Source organism: Ascidia mentula, chromosome 8 (assembly GCF_947561715.1).
Source record: "Ascidia mentula chromosome 8, kaAscMent1.1, whole genome shotgun sequence".
NCBI lineage: Eukaryota > Metazoa > Chordata > Ascidiacea > Phlebobranchia > Ascidiidae > Ascidia > Ascidia mentula.
Window position 1 is genome coordinate 442,292 of NC_138573.1, and position 20,908 is coordinate 463,199.

The following is a 20,908-nucleotide window of genomic DNA, read 5'->3' on the forward strand; positions in this document are numbered from 1 at the left end:
TGAAACAACGGGTGTCGGGATCTCTCATCATGATGGTGTAAAGTTGTTTGTGGGCGGGGGTACAATGTAGGTGGCAGTATTTCACACGCCACTGGGTTACGTATGCGACTTAGCTGGGACGGATAAGTCTGATTACAAAGCCTTATTTCGTTTTAATGTTTTCCTGTAATTTTCACCTTTTATTAAACCACTAATTCCTTCCCCATCCAATGCATTCGAAGCACACAGCAGGGTTTATCTTAAATCTATATCCGTGACTCTCCTGTGCTATATCGGGGTTAAATTACCACCGAAGCGGAGGCATTAAATGTGAACCGGGTGCTTCTGACACTTAACGAGATACTGAACTTGTAAAATAGGCGCAAAAGTTGCTTTGTCATCCACTAAAAGGTGTTGAAGGCCATGTTGTAATGTGGGGGAAACTGACATGTCGTTTCATGATTTTTTATGTCAAATTTATTATTAGTTTATGCGTAATTTTGATGCGCATTTGCTTGGTGAATAATAATTGGTTTGAATGCACTGGAATGTATACGCGGATTTCCAGTATAAAAATACACAACACGAGCACTGACAAAATAACGCTGAACTAACGGAAAGGAACGAGTTGTGGTAAAAGTTTATTATGACAACACAAAGGCGAAACTTAATCTCGTGACAGCCTCGGAAAGCCGGATGGTTGGGGGGTTAGAAGGGAAGTGGTAAATTATTGAGGAAAGCTTTTCGGAAACATTGCGCGAGGGTCGTTGAATCAGCAGAGATCGAATTACAAAATAACCTTTCCTCGTACAACGGAGATCGTTGCACTGCGTGAACACGCGCCTCCCGCGTGATCGAAGCGTGATCAGGGAGTGGGAGGTGAAGAAATCCAAACAACCAAAACTTTGCCATCCCGTAATTTTGGTGGGGGCGAATGCTCACTGGTTTAATCGAGTAAATTATTGCATCAAACATTGCCCAGTGAAACAGAAGACGATCAGACGTGCTTATTTTCTTAACGATAAGGCCGCAAACTGAACATTTAGAAATATTCCCAAGGTTTTTTACCCCTTGTTCCAATGTTTACGCTCCGGTGTGAATGACGATTATTTGGAATTTTTACATCTACGTAAAGATCTTAGGATTCAAGGAGTTCAGTTCATCTCAAAGAATGATTGAATACCAGCAAGGGTGAAAGCAGGTCATTCACTGGCGCATATTTATGGTTTGAACAAAAGCGTAAACTCCCTTCAGCTGCCGGTATTTGCGCATCAGAATAACTTTTGCACGAAACACTTAAACGTTTATTTCACTTTAGCAGAAATTTTTCAGTTGTGGAAATTACGGTCACGTGATGCACAAAGCAATTAAAAAACAGAAACCAACAAAATAAAAGGCGCTCAAAATAGTTGCCCCGTCTGGTATTTGCTGTGTGAAGAATTCTTGGTCGGTCACTATAGGGCTGAATTAACTCACAGTGCAGAGGCGATGGATTGCACTTCATACTGTAGCACGTGCGTACGTGGTGGCATAGCAACAACGGTTGGCATAGCAACGATGGCATAGTTCGCAACATGAATTAGCACGGAATAAAATCTTGATAAACAATGGCATGATATAGGAAGTTTGGACAAGCAACGCTTATTGGATGACAAAAAAACATATATAAGCTCATGACATCATATCGAAGCTAAGATAGTACGTGGAAATTGATTAGGCTTAAAAATAAACGCTTCTGTGGTGAAAATATACAAGGCAGTTGGCGTAATTATAATAAAACTCGCCGAATTAAAAAAAAAAAGTTATTGCAGATCATCTGGAAATGGAGGGAAGCTGTACTCAAACTTTTTCTGAAAAGAAAACAAAATTTAGGTTTGAAAAATGTGTAAACATGATGCGTCACGGTTGAAAGGTTTTATTAAAATACTGATTTTCGTGTAAAACTAAACGATTACATTCCTTAATCAAAACAATTAAGGGTATCTACGGTAACTACATATCAAGTGATCTTATGGCAGAGAAACGCCCCCAACACGCCCCTCGTAATGCCATCACGAGTTTTCACGCTTGAGTGCATTCACGTAAGAATTCCCAACTGAAACAATAACAATAACACAACCCCATAATTTTCCCACGAACGCGTGAAACAATGGCCCATTGTTAAGAACGCGATGACGAGGTGGAGGGTCGTGAGGAGGGGGAGGTTTATAACCCGAGATGGCAGGCTGTCTTGCTGCAGACACAACAATACTTGGTGATGACGCAGATCGGTGGCGAAAACCTCACGTTTTAGGACAGAAAAGTTGAAACATTGACTTAATTTTCTCTTTCCTAAAGAAAATACCGAGTATTTTATGTTTTGGGTGATTTTTGTGCGGGCCAGGTCATTCGTTGAACAGTTCCAAGCCGTAATCCCCGCTCTTATCCTTTCCAAAATAATTCTTGTCAATATCGGCACTAATTTGTGCATTTACGTCACGAACAGTTCAGCAGAAGTCCAATGACGTCAGAGATAGCGAAATTCCTTGGCTGGGAAATTTTTCCTCCAATTATCCCCGACCTCCTCTGCGATGGCAGGGCAAGGTTCCGGTTCAAATTCAATTATACATTTGTGACGAAACTTTGGAAATTTCACGTTTTGGAATGCGGCGATTGTTACCGCAAGTGTAATTTAACGATTAAGAAGGAAATGCATCAACTTTCTCCCTCAGTTCATGGCTATTTTAACATTACCGGTAAAAAGTTGATTCTTCGTGCAGAATAATCAAGGCACGTTTTGAGTCAACGGTTTTAAGGGATTTCCGTCAAATTATCGACGGTTAGGTGAAAGTGTGCCTCAACATCAAATGCGTCATTGCAACCTTTCCACGTAAATCATCAACGAAGAATTTATTTCTTTTGAAAAAAGGTTTTTTTTTTTTAAATTTGAATTTCTTCCCTCCTTATCAAATAAAATCTTCATCCGACCCCGTTAACATGTTGTAACCCGCTTATATTTAACACACCGTGTTGTGTACAGAACCAAATATGGACGTTTCCATGACCTCTGCCAACAACACGTGACACCCCGTGAACTTTGTCACCTTGCGTAACAATAGCGCCACCTGTCGGAACGATGCTTTCAACGATAGGTAGCCATAGAAACAATATATATTGAGAGTGTACAAGTTCTTTAAACATGTCGACCTTTTTATAATTTCATAAATTTAGAATTTAACAAGTTGTCCGACATCGGAATGGTTCCAGGCCAACAAAGCACCAGGAAACGTTTTGTTTCGTTGTATTTGAAGGTAGTCGGTGTCAAACATATCAAGACATGGAAAGGAAATAGCTTTGATGTTCCTACGGATTGTGGGTGTGACCGCATAAAGGTCTTTGTATGCGTTGAGTTACGTCATGGAGGGAATGTAGATTGTCACGTGTTTTCGCATTCAGTTTCAATCAACCAATCAGGATCATCACATGAGTAAAATATCTGGATATTTTTTGTGAAACCAATATTATCAAGTGTTTTGTGCATATTTTCAGAACTGTTCCAAAACAACAACAACACAGCGATCTAGCATTGTAACCGCGCTCAAAGACTTCCGGTCGCATTGTTACGTAACAAATACAAACACTAATCCTCCACATGATTAACAATAAGGCGCCTTACAAACTAATAACATTCAACATTATGTTCAATATCTGCTTCAAAACGCCAATACTTTGAAAAAATTGATGTGTCATGCCTTGTCATGTCACGTGGGTCACTATGTCATATGATCTATCACATCACATGATGTAACAATTTGTCATGATCATGGAAGTAGATCTAGAATGTTTTAAACTTACATTTCCACCCATGAAATCCGGCAAGTTATCGTCGTCGACAAATTTGTTGATCTCACTCCTCCCTATAAGTGCTGTAAGATCTGATTGTTCCTTGGATAACATCTTGCTGACCAATTTCCACATGGCATTGAGGATAGATGGCAAGTTGTACACAATCGTACGCACTGGAATCAATTAAGGGTTTGATTTATTGCACGGAACACTAAAATCATGAGCCAAGATTTAATAAACAAGATTAATTGCTAACCACATAATGTAATCATGACAAGATTGACACATGAAGTGCAGCCTGACGATGTCTTCATTTATAATTTAACAAAGTTAATTATTGTTGAAAAGCACACATATGAATTGGGTGAACTTTAATCTGCTCAGTAACATGATGGCACATTTTCTGTGCTGCCATGTACAAAAAGCTTTACTAGCACTTGGCATAAACTACCAAAAGTTGACCTGGTGTTGAATAAAAATAAAATTACCCAGCATGCATGGAAAATGACTTGTGAAGAGGTCGATGATGAACTTGACGTATCCCATATCACTGTTGGTGATCCCAGTTCCCGTTGTGTCCATGATGAACGTAACACGTTGTCCGGGTTCCTGGCGCTGGATCCTCTCCAACCAGTAAATGACCAACTTCATATTCGCACTCTTGTCCTTCTTTTCCATCTTGCCGGTCCTCAAGTACACTAAACACACAAACATCTATGACATGGAGAAATTTATGTGAAAAGTATTATTTTCAAACATGTATTATTTTATGCAAAAACATGACTGCTTGCATCAAGATATAAATGAAACTTACAAATTCGATTTCCATTCAAGTCTTTGCCACAAAGAAACATGTAACCTTTCTTGAAAGTTTCTTCGCCAATGTTTTCGATGGTAAGATCTAATAAAAATTCAAAATTATCACTTAGTTTGATTCATGGAAATTACAGGCAAGATTGTGTTAATTAAGTTTTTACCATTGACAGAATTTTCTTTTCTCCACTTGAGACATTTCACGGCCAAATTAATCGAGTCTTGTTCAGTTTTTGCCCATCGTAAAAACAAGGATCTGTACGAGTTGTCATTCATGATTCTCTCAAAGTCTCTTGGATCAATATCACCTTGAACTTCTGTACAACAAAATACCTATATTACGCATATGTAAGCTATTGGGCCAATAATGATAACTGGGCCACTGTTTTGACTTACCAGTACAGATGGTGCGTTTTTTTCTATTGACAATATCTAATATTCCAGCTTTTGCAAATGGTTTGACCAACTAGGCACCATTTTTACACAACTCATACCATTCAAAGGTCCTTCCAAGACTTTCTTGAATTCCGCCACCCTTTCCTCTGTTGGTACCAGAATCTCCATTGCTAATGTTTGTATCTTGCATCAATTTAAAAATTTAACAAAAATAAAACTTACTAGTTCTGCACAAAAAAAATTGAAGAAATATAAAAGTTTATAAAGAGCTCATAACCAATCTTGCTAAATTTTCTGTAACTTTACCAAAACATAGCTGGGTACTCACAATCCAACTAGAAATGATGAAAGTACAAGAAAACAATTCAAATGCATTTCACATTAAAATGCTTAAAAATGCAACTTCATAAATTAGCAAGAATGGAAGAGCACTTATAAAACACCTGATATCAGTATATTTGCACCACTAAGTACAATTAAAATTATAAACGGCAGTAATTAAATAATAAATTGAATGAAATTTTTTTCATATGGATTATATAAACAATGAACTTCATTTACAAAATAATATGAATTTTGGCACTGCATAAAAATCAGTTTTTCATTTGGAAAAGGTAGCATTATAACTGCATACAATAATACACTTTGTAAATAGCCACACAATTATTCCTTCAATAATACACTTTGTAATAGCCACACAATTATTCCTTCAACAATGCTTCAATATCCTTTGAAAGGGATAGAGGAGATTTGTTTGGTGCATAACGATATCGAAGTCGGCCTTGGCGGTCAACTAAAAACTTGCTAAAATTCCATTTGATCGAATTTGTCAGAAACCCTGATCCTTTCTTGTGGGACTTCAAATACTTGAATAATTCATTGGCGGAATTTCCATTAACTTCAATTTTGCTAAAGAGATCAACCTTTGCTTGTTTTTTGTTTAATGCGAAGTCTTTTATTTCTTCGTTAGTTCCAGGTTCTTGGCTGTTAAACTGATTGCACGGGAAAGCAAGAATCCGTAGACCCTGCTGTGAGTATTTCTCGAGCAACTTGGGAAATTGTGAGTAATTTTCGTTGGTTAAACCTCATTGTGAAGCGACGTTTACAATCAGACAAACCATTCCTTCGTATCTTGACAGACTCACATCATTTCCGTCGATATCCGGCACTGTGAAACCGTAAATTGTCTCGGGTTGCGGGTCAGAGGCCATTTCTTCGTCACTCTTGAAGTAACTCTGAAGTTTAAACGCGACAAAACCCGCCAACAATATTCCAAACCAGGTCTTGCGTTGCAGTTGCAGCATCCAGCAAAACCCAATCTTTATTTGCAAATTAAACACAAAATTTCGCTGTGATGTAATGCTACTGATCACTGGAGCGGAAACATTTGTCGCCGGTCTGTTTTTTTGCACTGATCTCTATGTTCAATAGAGATGGCAGTTGTTGGTGGAACAAATTTATTGTAGGGAATTCGATTTTCGTAATTGGAGGCCTTTTTTAATTTTGTTTGAACGTTTGAAACCGCTTTCGATACTCGCTTGCGTTACGTCTTGCAACTTGCGCTACTTCTTCTAAGTCTCTTTGTCGCGCAATCCCATCCTTTTGTTACTGTCTCCTAATATCTCGTATTTAGTAATATTACTTACTATCTAGTAATTAGTGGTTATCTCGCTTTTTGATGTCGCCCTATATGTTTGTGAATCTTTCTGTACAAACAAACAGATCTCGGTCTCACAGAACAGGTCCAACAACAGACCATCGGTCTCAAGACCTGCAGTCTGCTTGGTTTCAGCACTTTTTGGATTTTACTTGATGTTTGGTTCGCGTAGATGCAAGACCATCAAACTTCTGTCAAAAGCATCCGCATCCTTTATGAATATTATCAATGTATGTGGGGATTTTTTTAATTGGCCAAAAGTCCTGTTGTTCTACGTGTCTCAGAGGATCCCGTCATTTCATTGGAACGTTCAAACCAGGCACGTGTGAAGAATTTGCGACGTCATTCCAACTTCAGGAAACAATGACCTCACGTAGACGAAACGGAGACCACGTGGTTAACTTTGTTGCATGAAAAACTCAATCTTGACATAATACTAATTCCAAACCATATACGTGCAAAAGCGCCATAATAATTATTGAGACCTACAGACAGGTATATGAATACAAGCCGGTAGCACTGCCGGATACCAAGCAGTCGTTTGGCCATAGTGCGCTCCATGTGGTTCGTGTCTGTTGTTTGTTACCCAGTTGGAAACGCAACGAATCGGCGTTGACCGAAAGGTACCGCAAAGTGTAATGCATTTCACATGTACTTCCAAACCGTGTCCAACTCATCTTCTGTGCTATGTCTAAACCACTGGCCTTGAGTGATCAAATAGACAAACCTAAAATATTGCACTATAGGCAAATATAGAGGTGATGCACACCAAACATTAACACAGCGCAATAAATTTCTCACGAGGTTTGTTCCCGTACAAACATTGAAAGCCATCATCGCTAATTTCTTACGCGCTCGTTTCCATAACACTTATCGCATGCAGAGACCGAAGAAATTGCCGAATTAAATGACACAACTGCAAAAATATATCCAAACCTCCCAACACCAATCTTACTATCAACCAAGAAAAGGTTTTGTCGGAGCCTTTTGTAAATAAAAAAAGTTTTTGCATAATTTTAATAATTTTAAAATTACCATTGCGCGTTAAAACACAGAAATCGTTTTGGGTTCTGTTAAAGATTTCCTCGTCAAGCACGTAGTAACTTTAACATCTCCGTCCAAATTTCTTGTGATTGTTTTTGTAATTTGTAATAAAAAATGTTTGTGTTTTGTTTTATTTTTACAAATCGGTTCTACAAGTCAACGGTATTGCTGATGTTAACAGCGACGCGTTTTGATTTTCTTACATCTCACTAACAACAGGCCGGTAACGCGCGCAATTTTGCGGTAAATTTTGTAATTTATTGGGGGTAAAACCAGTGGTCGCATTGCAAACTTTTAACAGGGAAACCAACGGGAAAATATGAAACCAATAAAAGCAGGATGTTTTTTTATGTCCTAACGCGTCAAATAGGAGTTTTTAACTTTTTGATTAGTCACCCAGAGACAAAGATAATTTGGCGCGTTTCTAACATCGAGAAAAAAACACAAACAAATTTCTAACTCACAACATGAAAATTACAACAGTGAGTTTCAGTGTACTTAAATACAAGACTGAATTGTTACTGCAGAGTTTACAGGAAGGTAATTGTGTGCACGATTTCGACCTAGAGAATATTTTTTCTTCGCCCTGAAAATCCCGCCGCGTCCTAGAGGAAAAGTACCATAACTGCCCTGTCATTAGCATCATGTGTTTTTGGTTGTAAAATGTGATTTTGCATCACGCCAGTTTTGCTGAAATTGAACTTAAAGAATTAAAAATCGTTTGGCCGGGAACGTTTGTGTTTGGATTTATATGATGTTTGGTCGTTTACTTTGTTTGATTGTAAATGAAAATGTAGTAGTTATAAATAATAATTAGGTTAACTTTTGTAATTTCCAATATTGTCAACTGAATACTGATGTTGTCATGTGTCGTCGTCGAGTCTCTGTGAATAGGATACTTAAACAAAATCCCAAATAATTCGATTTGGCTGTTTTTGGAAACCATTGGCCTTTTTGTTATCTGGCAACATTTTATGTGGGAATATAGCCTAATGGCATTATTTTTGACAGGCAACAAAGATAGAGTGATTAGGAAAATTTAATGTCAAAACTTTTTGCATGAAAACTGTTTAAAAGACAAAAAACGATGCGATAAACATTGTAGAAAGAGTTTGATGTGTCGTGCTGTTGGTCAGTAGCAAGTGCTGTCCGTGGTTGGAAAAACAAGGACTTGAGAATATTTTCACTTTCAGCTTGTGGTAAATTATCGGCATGACAACGGTGAACTACTCTGCAGTTTCATCAGAACTTTGCAAGAATTGGGATAAACAAGGACAAAGTAAAATGTAAGCTTGTTTGAAATGCGACTTTCATCGAATTTGTAAAGTTGTGTTTACAAAATTGTATTCCTTGTATTTAGAGTTGACCTTTTCAAAAACCATGAGGGAAACAGCTTGTTTTCTGTTGACACAAAGAATGGTGAGTGAATATGGAGGTTGTAGCTTGTGTCAGAATTATTTTTTTTTACAACTTTGTGTAAATGCAGATGTGAGAAGAGCTTGGTACGAAGTTATTCATCATGTGATTGGTGGAGAATTGAAACCAGAACAATTTCAAACACTTCTAACCTCTCTAAAGGTATGAATAAAAATGTGTGTCATACATATATAAGCACTTGCAAAAATTTAGTTTGATCTACTTTCATATGATAATGAATAAAACAAATCTAATTTGAATAATTTATTTTCATCAACTTTTTAGTTGATATACATAAATTTATATCTATATGTATACTAAATTTTGTATGTTTTGTATTTTTTCATATGTAGACACAGAGGTGTTGTAACATTTATAAACTAAAGAAACCCTACCTAAAATATTCTATCCAGGAGAAACACCCGGAAATCTGTTCAATGACTGCTGATGTTTTGTCCATGGTTGATATCGAGTTGGGAGCTTTGGACGACAAGAAGGGGAAAGAAAAGTTTGTTTCATTGATAACATCATGCAAGGTTGCACAAACTTATGTGATTATGAATGATAACTTCAATAACTGCCACTTTATTGGTGATTTTTCGAACTTTAATTATTGGTGTTCATTAGATATATATTACCAAAATAACCCCAAGGCTTTTAGTTTGATGTCCATAGTTGTAGTTAACCTTAAACAATCCATGTTTCAGAATGATATTGGAATTAGTTTGTTAAAAGAACGTCTCGATGTTGAAACTCTTGAAGTTTTGGGGCTGATTGCGAGCACTAAACAATTCCAACAGAAGTACATCAAGACCAAGACCAGGCTGTTGTGAGTTTTTTTATTTATTTGTGTAGCTGAATGCCAGTGAACCTAATGATTGTTATACCATAGCTGAGATCGCCAAGTAAAGGCCCTCACAGTTGGCAATCATGTGTATTCATGAGATAACTTGACACACTTTCTCTTTATATGAGAGTTTATTAAAACTGTCATAATCCTCCTCACATTTGTCCACAGTTACAAACAGCAGAAGTTCAACTTGCTTCGTGAAGAAATGGAAGGATATTCGAAACTAAGTGTTGAACTTGGTGATTTACAACGGGGCAGAGTTGCTGCATCAGACTTGCTTCATAACATTAAAGGCCTTATAGGTGTGTGAAGGCATCGGAGGTGAAATAAGGAGTTTGTCACAAATTGTAAATTAGTGATACTTAACTTTTTTCCTTGTCAATCCTTTGAAACAACCAACCAGGTTCTGCCACTATCTTTTTTGTTTCCTTTTTGCCTTAGCCGTCACAGATTTAATTTACCTCGCTCCATGACTGTGTTTTAATAATGCTGACAAATTAATTCAATGTAAAACTTTGCACACCAAAGAAACTTTTGGTAGAATATGAATGCAAGGGGTTGTGAGTTCAAACCTCACCAGGTCTGTGCCTTGTTCTTGCTTGTTACTTTTTGACAGTTGTGGTTTTAATGTTACCTTTACTTTACAGTGAGTTAACTGTGTCTGTATTTCTAACGCCATTTTTGTGAAGGTTGTTTCAACATCGACCCAAACAGAGTGTTGGATTTAATATTGGAATCTTTTGAATGTCACCTTGAACTTGCACAGGAGTTGTTTGTTCCTCTTGTTGATAATTATCTTATTTTGTGCGAACGTTCCACACTTTGTCATCTTGTGGGATTCAAGTTTCAGCATTACAAGGTTGGTGACAATTACACAAGTTATTTTATGCATTTGAGTTTATAAGCTTTACCATGCTTTCAAAGCAGGCCACATATTTTTCCGTGTTATTCTGGAAAATGTAATGAATTTACTGTACTTTGTTTATGAAAATGATCTTGTTTTTATTTACAGACAAGCAAAACTCCAACCCCAGCATCTTTGTACAATGCAGCTGCACTTCTTGTTCAACACAAACTCATCGCACTTGATGATCTCCTTCTACATGTGGGTTTTTTCACCATTTTTACACTGTTGCGCAAAACTATCACCAACACCAATGGTAAAATGCAAAACCTTCTACATTTTAGTTGACTCCGAGTGATGATGAACTTCACACTGATTGGGAGAAATATGTGGATGAGACGAAGGAAGAGGCAAGAAGGAGCACCGTGATGGTCCTTAATCCAACCGAGAAGAAAGAGGAAAAGACGAACAAGATGGATGTGGATGTAAGTTGGCTGAACCAACATTTAAAATTTAAATACTATACATTGACAATAGCAAAACAAAATACATAGAAAGTGGTTTTAAAAAATGTGTAGAATAAAATAATTCAGCATGTTTAAGGCCACTTTGTTCACTGAGCATTTATTGCTTTTATTTGATGACAAAATTTAAATTCCAGAAAGCAGGAAACCAGAAGTTTGGATTATGTGAAGCTCTTTTCCTCATCGGAGATTGGGAAAATGCTCAAAAGTTGTTGGAGAAATTTTCCTGGAACCAAATGATTTCACACAAACCAATCGCAACTGCGATGTGCAAGCTTGTTTCTTACCTCATAGATCCTCTATACAAAAAGTTAGTGTTTGTGTGTTAATGGTGTTCATTAAATCCAATATTGTGCAAAGTTCTCATTTAACAAAATGATTTTGTTTGATGTTTTTTTGAGGAAAACCACAATTCATGGTTAACTAGAAGTTTTCATCCCACAGTAAATTACTCGAAGATGGCCTCAAATAATATTAAGCACTTGTTGAAATCTCACAGTACTGATTAATATTTAAGTTATTTTGTTCATAAAACAGACAAAAAAACTATATAAAACATGATTTTCAACAAATGCAGGAGATACAATGACTTGTGTTGTATTCTGTAGAAATGGTTGCGTACATGGGACAAAATCGACAAAAATCTCTTACCCCCGACATTGCTTGCTTCCAAGTGCTGTATCTTCCTTCTCCGATCTTCCAACCTCCGTATTCCCCATGTTGAAGATGTTGGGACCTTACACATCCCTTGATCCGATCCTACTCATGAAGATCGTCAGGATGGGGAAAAGTTTTGTGAAGGAGGTTGGTAATTTCTTATTATTATGTCCAGCATGTTAGCTTTGTTTTTTATTCAAAGTAGCAGATTTTTTGCACCTACGTGTGTTAAAGTTTCGGTTCCTAACTGGATAATCTTTCGTGTTCAAACTGTTACTTAATACCCAGAAAAAATATTTTAAAACTAAACTACATGAATCAGTCTGTGCTGCTCCATGGTGACTGACAGATTGTAGCAAAATATAAATTTGCATTATTCTTGTAACCCTTGTAAAAATTTGTATCCAAATGTTGACATGATTGTTATATGTTATATCTTTCTGTAGTGATGTGTTTTTTTTAAAATTGCAACATTTCTTCACAACAACTTTATGTTGATGTATTCCAGTACCAAGCCTCCAACACACACAATCAACAAGCAATGGTAAGTTTAGTTGGAACATTTACAAATATAAAATCTTACATTATTTTTCACTTCTACAGCATGAAGTATACGGAGGGTGGCTGAACGTTATAAGTCTCGTTTTACTCCCGTCGTTGTCATTACTTGAATGCAATGCCAACATATCGGAGGAAATATGGTCCGTTATAAAACCACTGTCATACCAAACTAGGTGGGTATAAACTACTTTCTGTAGTTCAACGTTTAGCACCTGAGAACCGGTAAAATTTAAAACAGTTAATTTTTAAATTTGAACTAAGATGTAATAAACAGAAGATATTAATAAAATATTAAGTAAGGCAAAAATATACATTTGACAACACACAAAATTAATGCGAAAATGTTTTGGAAGTTGGCAAAAAATTAACCACAGTGAGTTATGTGAATACTAAAAAAGTTGAAACTTTTTCCAGGTATAGACTTTATGGGGAATGGAAAAACTCAACGTATGAAAAATATCCCCAGCTTATGCTTGCGAAATGTCACACTATCGACCGCACCAAGTACATTATGAGGTATGTGGTTTGTACGCTTGCCCCAAAACTGCTGACCTTGCATAAATGTCATATTATTTTAGACGACTCACTAAAGAAAATGTGAAACAAACTGGAAGGCAAATGGGAAAATTGAGTCACAGCAACCCAACTATTCTGTTCGATTGTGTATGAAATATAAAGTGGTGCCTGGTGTTTACAGGGTTATAATCTAGTTGTTTTTTTGCAGATATTGTCACAGATTCAACGTTACGACAATCTGATACTGCCGGTTGTTGATGCACTGAAATATCTCACAAATCTTACTTACGATGTCCTTGCTTGTATCCTTCACCTACATTGTGATTGTTCAACTTATTTAGCAATAACTCTAACCCAGGAATAGCTTAAGTTAATTTCATAAGGAAGGCATTTTAAACATGATTCTGGTTTCCTGAATTAAATATAAAGGAAAATAATTTATGTTAGTTGATCATGTTTCACTCTTGTATGTAAATAGTTGTGTATCATGAATTTTAACAACAAAATTAATTCCTTAACTTTGTTGATTTTTGTGTTCAGTCTGCATTATAGAAGCCCTCGCGAACCCACTCAAGGAACGAATGAAGCATGACGACACAAATATTTCAAACTGGCTTCAAAGTAACAAAAATTATTTCTGTGGTTTATTTTTGAAACTTATTGGTGTTTTTTACAACAGGTCTTGCGAGTTTTTGTGGCGCGATCTTCAAGAAATATCCTATTGAACTATCTGGGCTGTTGCAATATGTTGCAAACCAACTTAAAGCAGGAAAAAGGTAAAAATATATTGTTTGTAACCGCTCTTCAAAATATATTATTTCTGTTTTTCTAGTCTGGATTTGCTGATAATGAAGGAAGTGGTTCAGAAAATGTCGGGAATAGAAATTTCTGAGGAAATAACGAACGAACAACTTGAAGCTTTAGCCGGGGGAGAAATTCTTAAAGCTGAGGTTTGAAATAATTCTAAACATTGGAGTGTTCAGTTGTGGGTGTTTGATGAGTTGGGTTTGGGACAAAACCTGCAAACACTAAAAGATTTTACTTTCTGTAAAAACCCTTGACATAGGATTGTGTTAAGGACGTCTTTAACTCCTGAATATTTGGGTTAATTCAGAAATTTCGTAATTTTCAGGGCGGTTACTTCGGTCAAATCCGGAATACGAAGAAGTCTTCGAATCGATTGAAGGAAGCGTTGACGGAAGAGAATCTCGCAATCCCTCTGTGTCTTCTGATGGCTCAACAACGACAAGGGATCGTCTTTCATGGAGATCAGGATATCCACCTTAAACTTGTAGGAAAGTTGACCGATCAGGTAAAATAAATTAGGTTCCATGGTCTTAATCCCAAGGAGGTAAAAAAGGGGCGAGATCCTCTTTAACTTGCTATTCTATATGCGAGACAAAATATCACCTGGGATTAATTGGGTCTGTGGCACAGCTCACCAAATCATAGGGTTGTGGGTTCAAACCTCACCGTCGGGGATCCTTATATTCCACCCTACTGTAAAAGTCCTTCCTGGGTGAAAGTAAAACTGTTACTTGTATCCAGGGGCGTATCCAGGAATTTTTAAAGGGGGGGGTCCAATTTTTTTTAGGGAATTCCCCGATTTTCAGGTATAAACTATTGTGGGCGAGAATCGCAAAACACGAACGCCGGTGTTCGCGCCAATCGTCACATAAACGGTGGCTTTCTGGCTTGCGCAATTGTGTAACGCTATGGAAAGTTTAACAACTAAACTAATTGACTTTCACGCAAGTAAACCGCTTGTCATTACAACGTGGCCACTAAAAAACGACGTTTCGTCCAAGAACTGACGAAAAATGACACTTGTTTCGTAACAATGCAACATGTTTGGTAACAATGCCAAGTGTTCGGTAACAACGCTCCCTGTTTGGAAACAATGGCGAATGCAACACGATGCGGTTTTTAGGTCAACGTCAAAGAAAATTTCTGGTTTTCACGCGGATTTTGACGAAAAAATACAGCGGCGTTTGTTTGGCTATCAAAAAAGACCAAAATATTTCACAAAAGGGGGGGGTCCGGACCCCTCGGACCCCCCCCCTGGATACGCCCATGCTTGTATCTCATAACTCATCATGGCCATGTTTCAAAGCTTTTGTTACTTTATTTTGAATCTTCACCCACTCATTAACCCATTGTTATACTTCCAGTGTCATGATACGTTGGTTCAGTTTGGAAATTTCCTTGCCATCCAACTCGGAATCGATGAATATTTAAGAAGATTTCCAGCCATAGACGTTTTAGCCGATGAATTCCACACTCCAGCTGACGTTGCATTCTTCCTGTCAAGACCTATGTTTGCACATCAGATAAACGTAAGGAAAACTGAGGACCTTGCAGATTCGAATCAAACTGGTTTAAGTTTTTGAATTAAATTTACGTAATGGTGTTTCCGACTTTGTAAGTTGATAAAGCAGTTTTCTACAAAGTAATATTTGTGCCGCTGGTGTAGTTTCGGGTTCTCCTGTAATAGTTGCTTAATATGAAAGAGAAAATATCCATAGCAAAACTCGTAAAACTGAGTGGCCGCCAGCAAGGTAGACAATTGTGGTCGAAACATCACAGGATTCAACACTGGACATAACATTAGGACACATAAGTTACAACTGATATACTTCTCGCAGACAAAATATGACGAACTTCGTAAACAAGATCGTTCGAAACCGAAGTCGGACCAGGACAAAACACAGAGATATATCAACGCAGCAGAATCTGTTATTTCTCCAATCTGTTCGTTGGTTAGCACCATGCATTCAAACAAGGTAAGCCATGTAATAACTATTGTAAAACCAAATGTTTGTTTGCTCAATCAAACTTTTCAAGATAAGTTAAAGCAAAACCTACTCCTGGCATAGTTTATCTTGTGTTTAAAAGTTTCCGATGGACGGATATCTTGGAACACCAAACCTACTTATTCCACGTGTTTACCCAACCTGTTTATGTTGACAACAAATACGTTCTTCATCTTGTGTGCTTCCCGTAACTTTCTTGTGCTTACGTGTCAAGGTGTGGTTGGACATCTCACCACGTTTCTACACAACATTCTGGACCCTGACCTTGTATGACATTGACCTCCCACGCCCAGCATACAGCCGTGAAATTAGCAAACTCAAACAAACTTTACAAGGAATTGAACATGAAGGGGTGGGTGACGATTGTGTTGATCTATTGTGACGTAACAAACCGATTGTTTCGTCAGTCCCACGACACGCGGAAGAGGAGAGAGAGAGAAAGATGCGAGAATCTCATCCAGAAGTTGAAGGAGGAGGAGAAGAAGCAGGATGAGTACAGGAGCAGAGTCCGGGCCAGATTCGAGAGCGAAAAATCCGGATGGTTTTTGGCGAGTAAGTCTTCGTTCAACGCTTACCGTCTGACTTCTCGATTCAAACAATCGTAATTTTTCTGTTTAGAATCCGAATCATTTTTTCCAGATGTAGAAACGCGTGTAACGATTTGCTGTCTGTGGAATATCAAATAAACTTGAATGTAGAAAAAATAAAAACATGGTTGCTTTCATCAGTTTGTTCGGTTATTTTTTATTGCATTTTGCCTTTTGTGCCTTGACGTTAATTCGTTCTAACGATTTTCTAATGCTGCTATATTTTATCCCACGCACTACGATTTTCAGAGACTACAAAGAACGACACGATCACCAAGTTCCTGCAGCTCTGTGTATTCCCACGTAGTATCTTCTCTCCTCTGGATGCAGTTTATTGTGCCAAGTTCATCCACATCCTCCACCAGCTGAAGACACCAAACTTCTCAACGTTACTTTGCTTCGACAGGGTAGAATAAAAATTTGTGATGAATATTTCCTGATGTTCAACAATATTCCATAGAAATATTATCACTTCGCGTCGCGTTTAACCTCTTGCACCGAATTATATTCTCTTGCACCGAATTATATTCTCTTGCACCGAATTATATTCTCTTGCACCGAATTATATTCTCTTGCACCGAATTATATTCCCTTGCACCGGATTGCGTGTTCTTAGTTCAGTTTTCAAACCGTCATCAGTTAATAGTTTATAAACAGTGGAATTGTGCAACTCGACCATGTCCTATTGTTAAACTTGTTACGTTCCAGGTATTCTCTGATATTTCTTACACTGTTGCGAGTTTCACCGAGAACGAAGCGTCCCGCTACGGGAGGTTTCTTTGTACCATGTTGGAGATAGCGGGAAGGTGGCACGCCGATAAATCTACGTATGACAAGGTAGCACGAGCTTTCACTTGAAAGAAGTCTTAAGAAAACTTGATAAAAGATTATGTAACGAACCTTAATCATATCAACGGCGCCCGAGGTCTCTCAGCTGAACCCAAAAACTTTATTTTAATTCCGTCAACAGGAATGTGGGGACTTCCCTGGTTTCGTGACCGTGCTTCGAGCTAACAATGCTGATGGGACGAGCAAAGCGAACCAACTTGACTACGAAAACTTCAGACATGTCTGCCATAAGTGGCAATATAAACTAACCAAAGCTATTGTGGTAAGTGTTCCTTATTAAGTTTACGTAAGATTGTTTGTTATTTAATGTGATTAATGATTAAAAAACTGGATATTTTATTTATGCTTGATATATTCGCCACTAGGTGTGTCTCGAGTCAAAGGAGTACACTCAGATCAGGAACGCCCTCATGATCCTCACAAAGGTTAGTGTCTGAACCAGATATTAAAACAATAACCTGATAAATTTAAACCCTATACATTGTTTACAAAGAACACCTTTTATACGCATCAATATTGTGATACAAGCTGATGAGTCGAAACATTTGCCATCTGTCTGGAGCTCACGTGATGTTTCCTGTGTTAATAATTACTCGATTATTTCAGATTCTTCCTCACTTTCCCGCTGTTTTGAGTCTCGCTGGAGCCCTGGAAAAACGAATCGACAAAATAAGAAATGAAGAAAAAGACAAGAGACCCGATCTATTCGCTCTCGCCATGGGGTGAGACGTTCGATTGCCATAAAACTTAATTGTCATACATATGTTACGTCACAATTAGGTATTCTGGAATGTTGAAAGCTAGGAAACCTCACATAATTCCCGAACATGGATTCCACAACAAAGCAGCACCAAAAGACAAATCAAAATCAAGTTAGTTGCACGAAATTCTTTAATTTTGTTGGGGAAATTTTTCTGGAAAGGAGAACCTTAATAATTTTCATGTAGCTTTCTTGTAACTTTCGTTAAATCATTACAACTATCAACCCATAGGCAGGGGTAGCAACCGGGCTCATATCAGTCTGGGGAGCACTTAAGTAGCAAATGAGGGACCACGAACACCATCTGGTTTCTTTCGTAAAGGTTTGGTGCCACCTATAATCTCTCCGAAAAGCAGGTCTTCACAATGGTCTTAGGGGGCTGTAGTTCAACAATTTCACGTCGGTTCACGATATTGAACTATAATATCCAACGAAATCTTTAAAATATTTTTGTTCCAGGTGGGAGTGAAAAGTCGGCGCCATCAGGTAAATTTAATTTATCTAAAATCACTTTCCTGCCACTTTATGTTTGCACGTGGATATAAACATAGAAATTTTACTTCAGATAAATCCAGCAAAGACCGCGGAAAAAGCAGAGAAAAAAGTGTGAAAAGAAAATCGGAGGATGCACACAGGTGGCGTATGGTTGTCGATAGTTCGGAATGTATTTTACGGTAATTTTTTTAGCAAAGAGAAAAAAGACCGAAGTTCCGGGAAACCTTCAGGCGATCGGGCGACCAGCAAGGAGAAGTCACTTGCTTTGGGTAAATTTCAACGATTTTCTTGAGATTTTGTTGCGAGGTTTCTGGTAGAACGACTATCGTCAAATCCTTAATTACAAAATACTGTACAAAGTACATCTTGGCTACAATGCGGGCCTGGATTCCCAGGGTCGTGAGTTCAAACCTCACCGCGAGCTTGGTTTTTCATATCGTACCCATTTTCGTAAAAAGGGGCTGATCCAGCATGGCTGCGTTTTAATTTTTATTTCCCACAGATTTTACATTTTTGATCGAAGATTATTAACACTTTTCTCATGTTTTTGTCCAAACTGTCTGTCTCTTTATAGGGGATGCCCCTCGATCGAAATCTCACAAAGAGGATTCAAGCAGGAAATCGATTGAGAAGAAGACGACATCCCACAAACCTACTGAGCAACAAGATGGAGCAGCAGCGTCATCTGAGAGAGGTATTCATTAAAGCCGAGGGTCGTGGGTTCGAACCCCACTTCGAACAAGAATGTTTTTCAGGCGTTTTGTGTTTATGTAGATCACAAACGCCGTAAAGTGGATTCTTCTGCTGCAACATCGGGAAAGGTTAGTTTAAACATGACGCGTCTTACAACAGCTGCTAGATCGTGAAGTCCAACTTCAAACCATCTCAATCCGACGCCCGAAAACAGTGTTTACCCGGTTCTTTTTGACATCACTCGTATCCAGTGTTTCCAACAAAAATTAGCTTCTTCGTGGGATGAATCTTAACTTCAGATGTTCCAAACTGCCGACTTCATTTTTTATGTGACACTGTTATGACGTGACTTTGACGTCATCTTGCTTTTTTTACTGTTAATTCCTAGCCAGCCATGCGTAGCGGAATGTGGTGTGCAATCATAAGTAGAGTTGGTTTGGTGTTTTCAACTTTAGATTTGTGTTTATGTATTTTGCTTTACCTCGTGTTACTTTTTGCCCACGCTCGTTCGAAAACCGTTTCGACCATGTCCTACCGAACGTGACGTCAGACCCAGTGTGACGTCATTGTTACGTCAAGCGTTTTACCACTATCCACATGTGTACGTAGGACTCCCGGGTCGAGAAGAGGGACAAAGAAAGCAAGGTGGGGAAAAACCCCTTCACATTATTGTTGTTCCAAAAAACTGTCGGGAGGTTTTCATAGAAATAACAAGTTAAGTTTTTTTTTTCAGAAGAAGACGGCGGAAAAGGAGGTTGCTGAGAACGGAACTGCGGGTGATGCGGAAATGAGGAAATCAAGGAAGAGTAAAGAGAGGAAGCGGGAGATGACGAGTCCTAGGGAAGGGGAAACCGCGAAAAGGATGAAGGCGGAAAATGGTGAGAGGAACGATGTTGTCATCACTTATCCAGTTGGGTGATCTCCCGAAATTGGGGAGTTTCCCTCAACTGTTGGTCATGCTGTTAATCCCAACTTGATTCGTAATTTTATCAAATGATTGTTACACGTTCTGAAATTATTGTTTACGTTGTTTTAGGCGATCGTCGCAGCAAGGAGAAGGAAAAACCAAGAAAGGAGTCGAGGACCAAAAAGGTGTGAGAATATAATTGTCCTTAATTATTTACCCAACTTTTTCCTCCATCCCAGGATGTTGAGAACGATTCGAAACGAGATCGGATGAGCAAAGAGCGAAACACGAAAACCGAAAGAGAATATCCTTTCTATGTTAAACTTAATTCTTTGTTGAACTCTCCCTGTATTGCAACAATCCAAGGAGTTGCGCACTAGTTAGTGGGTCGTTAAGTGAGCGTACCATGGATAAAGTTGCGATTAAATTCTTGCTTGATTGTTAACTTATTATCACCTTGCCACAACTGAAAGTTTACCAGCTTTCCTTAACATTTTCCTCACATCCCGCAGATGAAACGGCGACACCCAACGGCAATTTATATGGAGATGATTTTTCCATGCGTGACAGAACTTATGTCAATAAATGCCATTTTTTGTAACTACGTCTGTGGTGAAATAGACAGGATTTTGTGCTTGAAGCAAAATGTCTTTATTGCAAAGGCGTTCTTAGTGTATGATGAATTATTCAAAACAGCAGATCATAAAGTATTCTCTAATTAA

At 38.0% G+C, this 20,908-nt stretch overlaps 2 protein-coding genes and 1 pseudogene across 4 annotated transcripts; 1 reads left to right on the forward strand and 2 right to left on the reverse strand.

The window, feature by feature from the left end:
- Positions 1-1,279: 1,279 nt before the first annotated feature.
- Positions 1,280-5,242, reverse strand: LOC145911028 (motile sperm domain-containing protein 2-like). The gene is made up of 6 exons (XM_082998263.1): positions 5,112-5,242; positions 4,782-4,934; positions 4,619-4,705; positions 4,293-4,502; positions 3,814-3,977; positions 1,280-1,829 (listed from the first exon to the last, which is right to left on the reverse strand). Exons 1-6 carry the CDS (start codon positions 5,179-5,181, stop codon positions 1,782-1,784), a joined length of 732 nt encoding a protein of 243 aa, XP_082854389.1. The 5' UTR covers positions 5,182-5,242; the 3' UTR covers positions 1,280-1,781.
- LOC145911029 (uncharacterized) lies at positions 5,239-6,367 on the reverse strand (annotated as a pseudogene).
- Positions 6,368-8,723: 2,356 nt separating this feature from the next.
- On the forward strand, positions 8,724-20,789 carry LOC145911739 (THO complex subunit 2-like). Of its 3 annotated transcripts, none has more exons than XM_082999165.1 (40): positions 8,724-8,845; positions 8,908-9,000; positions 9,075-9,133; positions 9,201-9,292; positions 9,544-9,666; positions 9,838-9,959; positions 10,149-10,282; positions 10,670-10,839; positions 10,993-11,085; positions 11,169-11,309; positions 11,486-11,658; positions 11,957-12,152; positions 12,514-12,549; positions 12,609-12,739; positions 12,981-13,082; positions 13,145-13,229; positions 13,291-13,384; positions 13,623-13,703; positions 13,762-13,858; positions 13,915-14,032; positions 14,215-14,394; positions 15,254-15,418; positions 15,728-15,865; positions 16,110-16,247; positions 16,303-16,447; positions 16,732-16,889; positions 17,191-17,319; positions 17,453-17,593; positions 17,697-17,756; positions 17,938-18,053; positions 18,112-18,203; positions 18,551-18,577; positions 18,657-18,726; positions 18,779-18,855; positions 19,161-19,280; positions 19,361-19,407; positions 19,889-19,924; positions 20,013-20,157; positions 20,316-20,371; positions 20,426-20,640. In XM_082999165.1, exons 2-40 carry the CDS (start codon positions 8,927-8,929, stop codon positions 20,564-20,566), a joined length of 4,302 nt encoding a protein of 1,433 aa, XP_082855291.1. In that variant the 5' UTR covers positions 8,724-8,845; positions 8,908-8,926; the 3' UTR covers positions 20,567-20,640. The 3 variants fall into 3 exon arrangements, with proteins under 3 accessions (XP_082855291.1, XP_082855292.1, XP_082855290.1); XM_082999166.1 differs by adding an exon at positions 20,690-20,789 and having other exon boundaries at positions 8,730-9,000; positions 20,426-20,490; XM_082999164.1 differs by having other exon boundaries at positions 8,730-9,000.
- Positions 20,790-20,908: the final 119 nt, after the last annotated feature.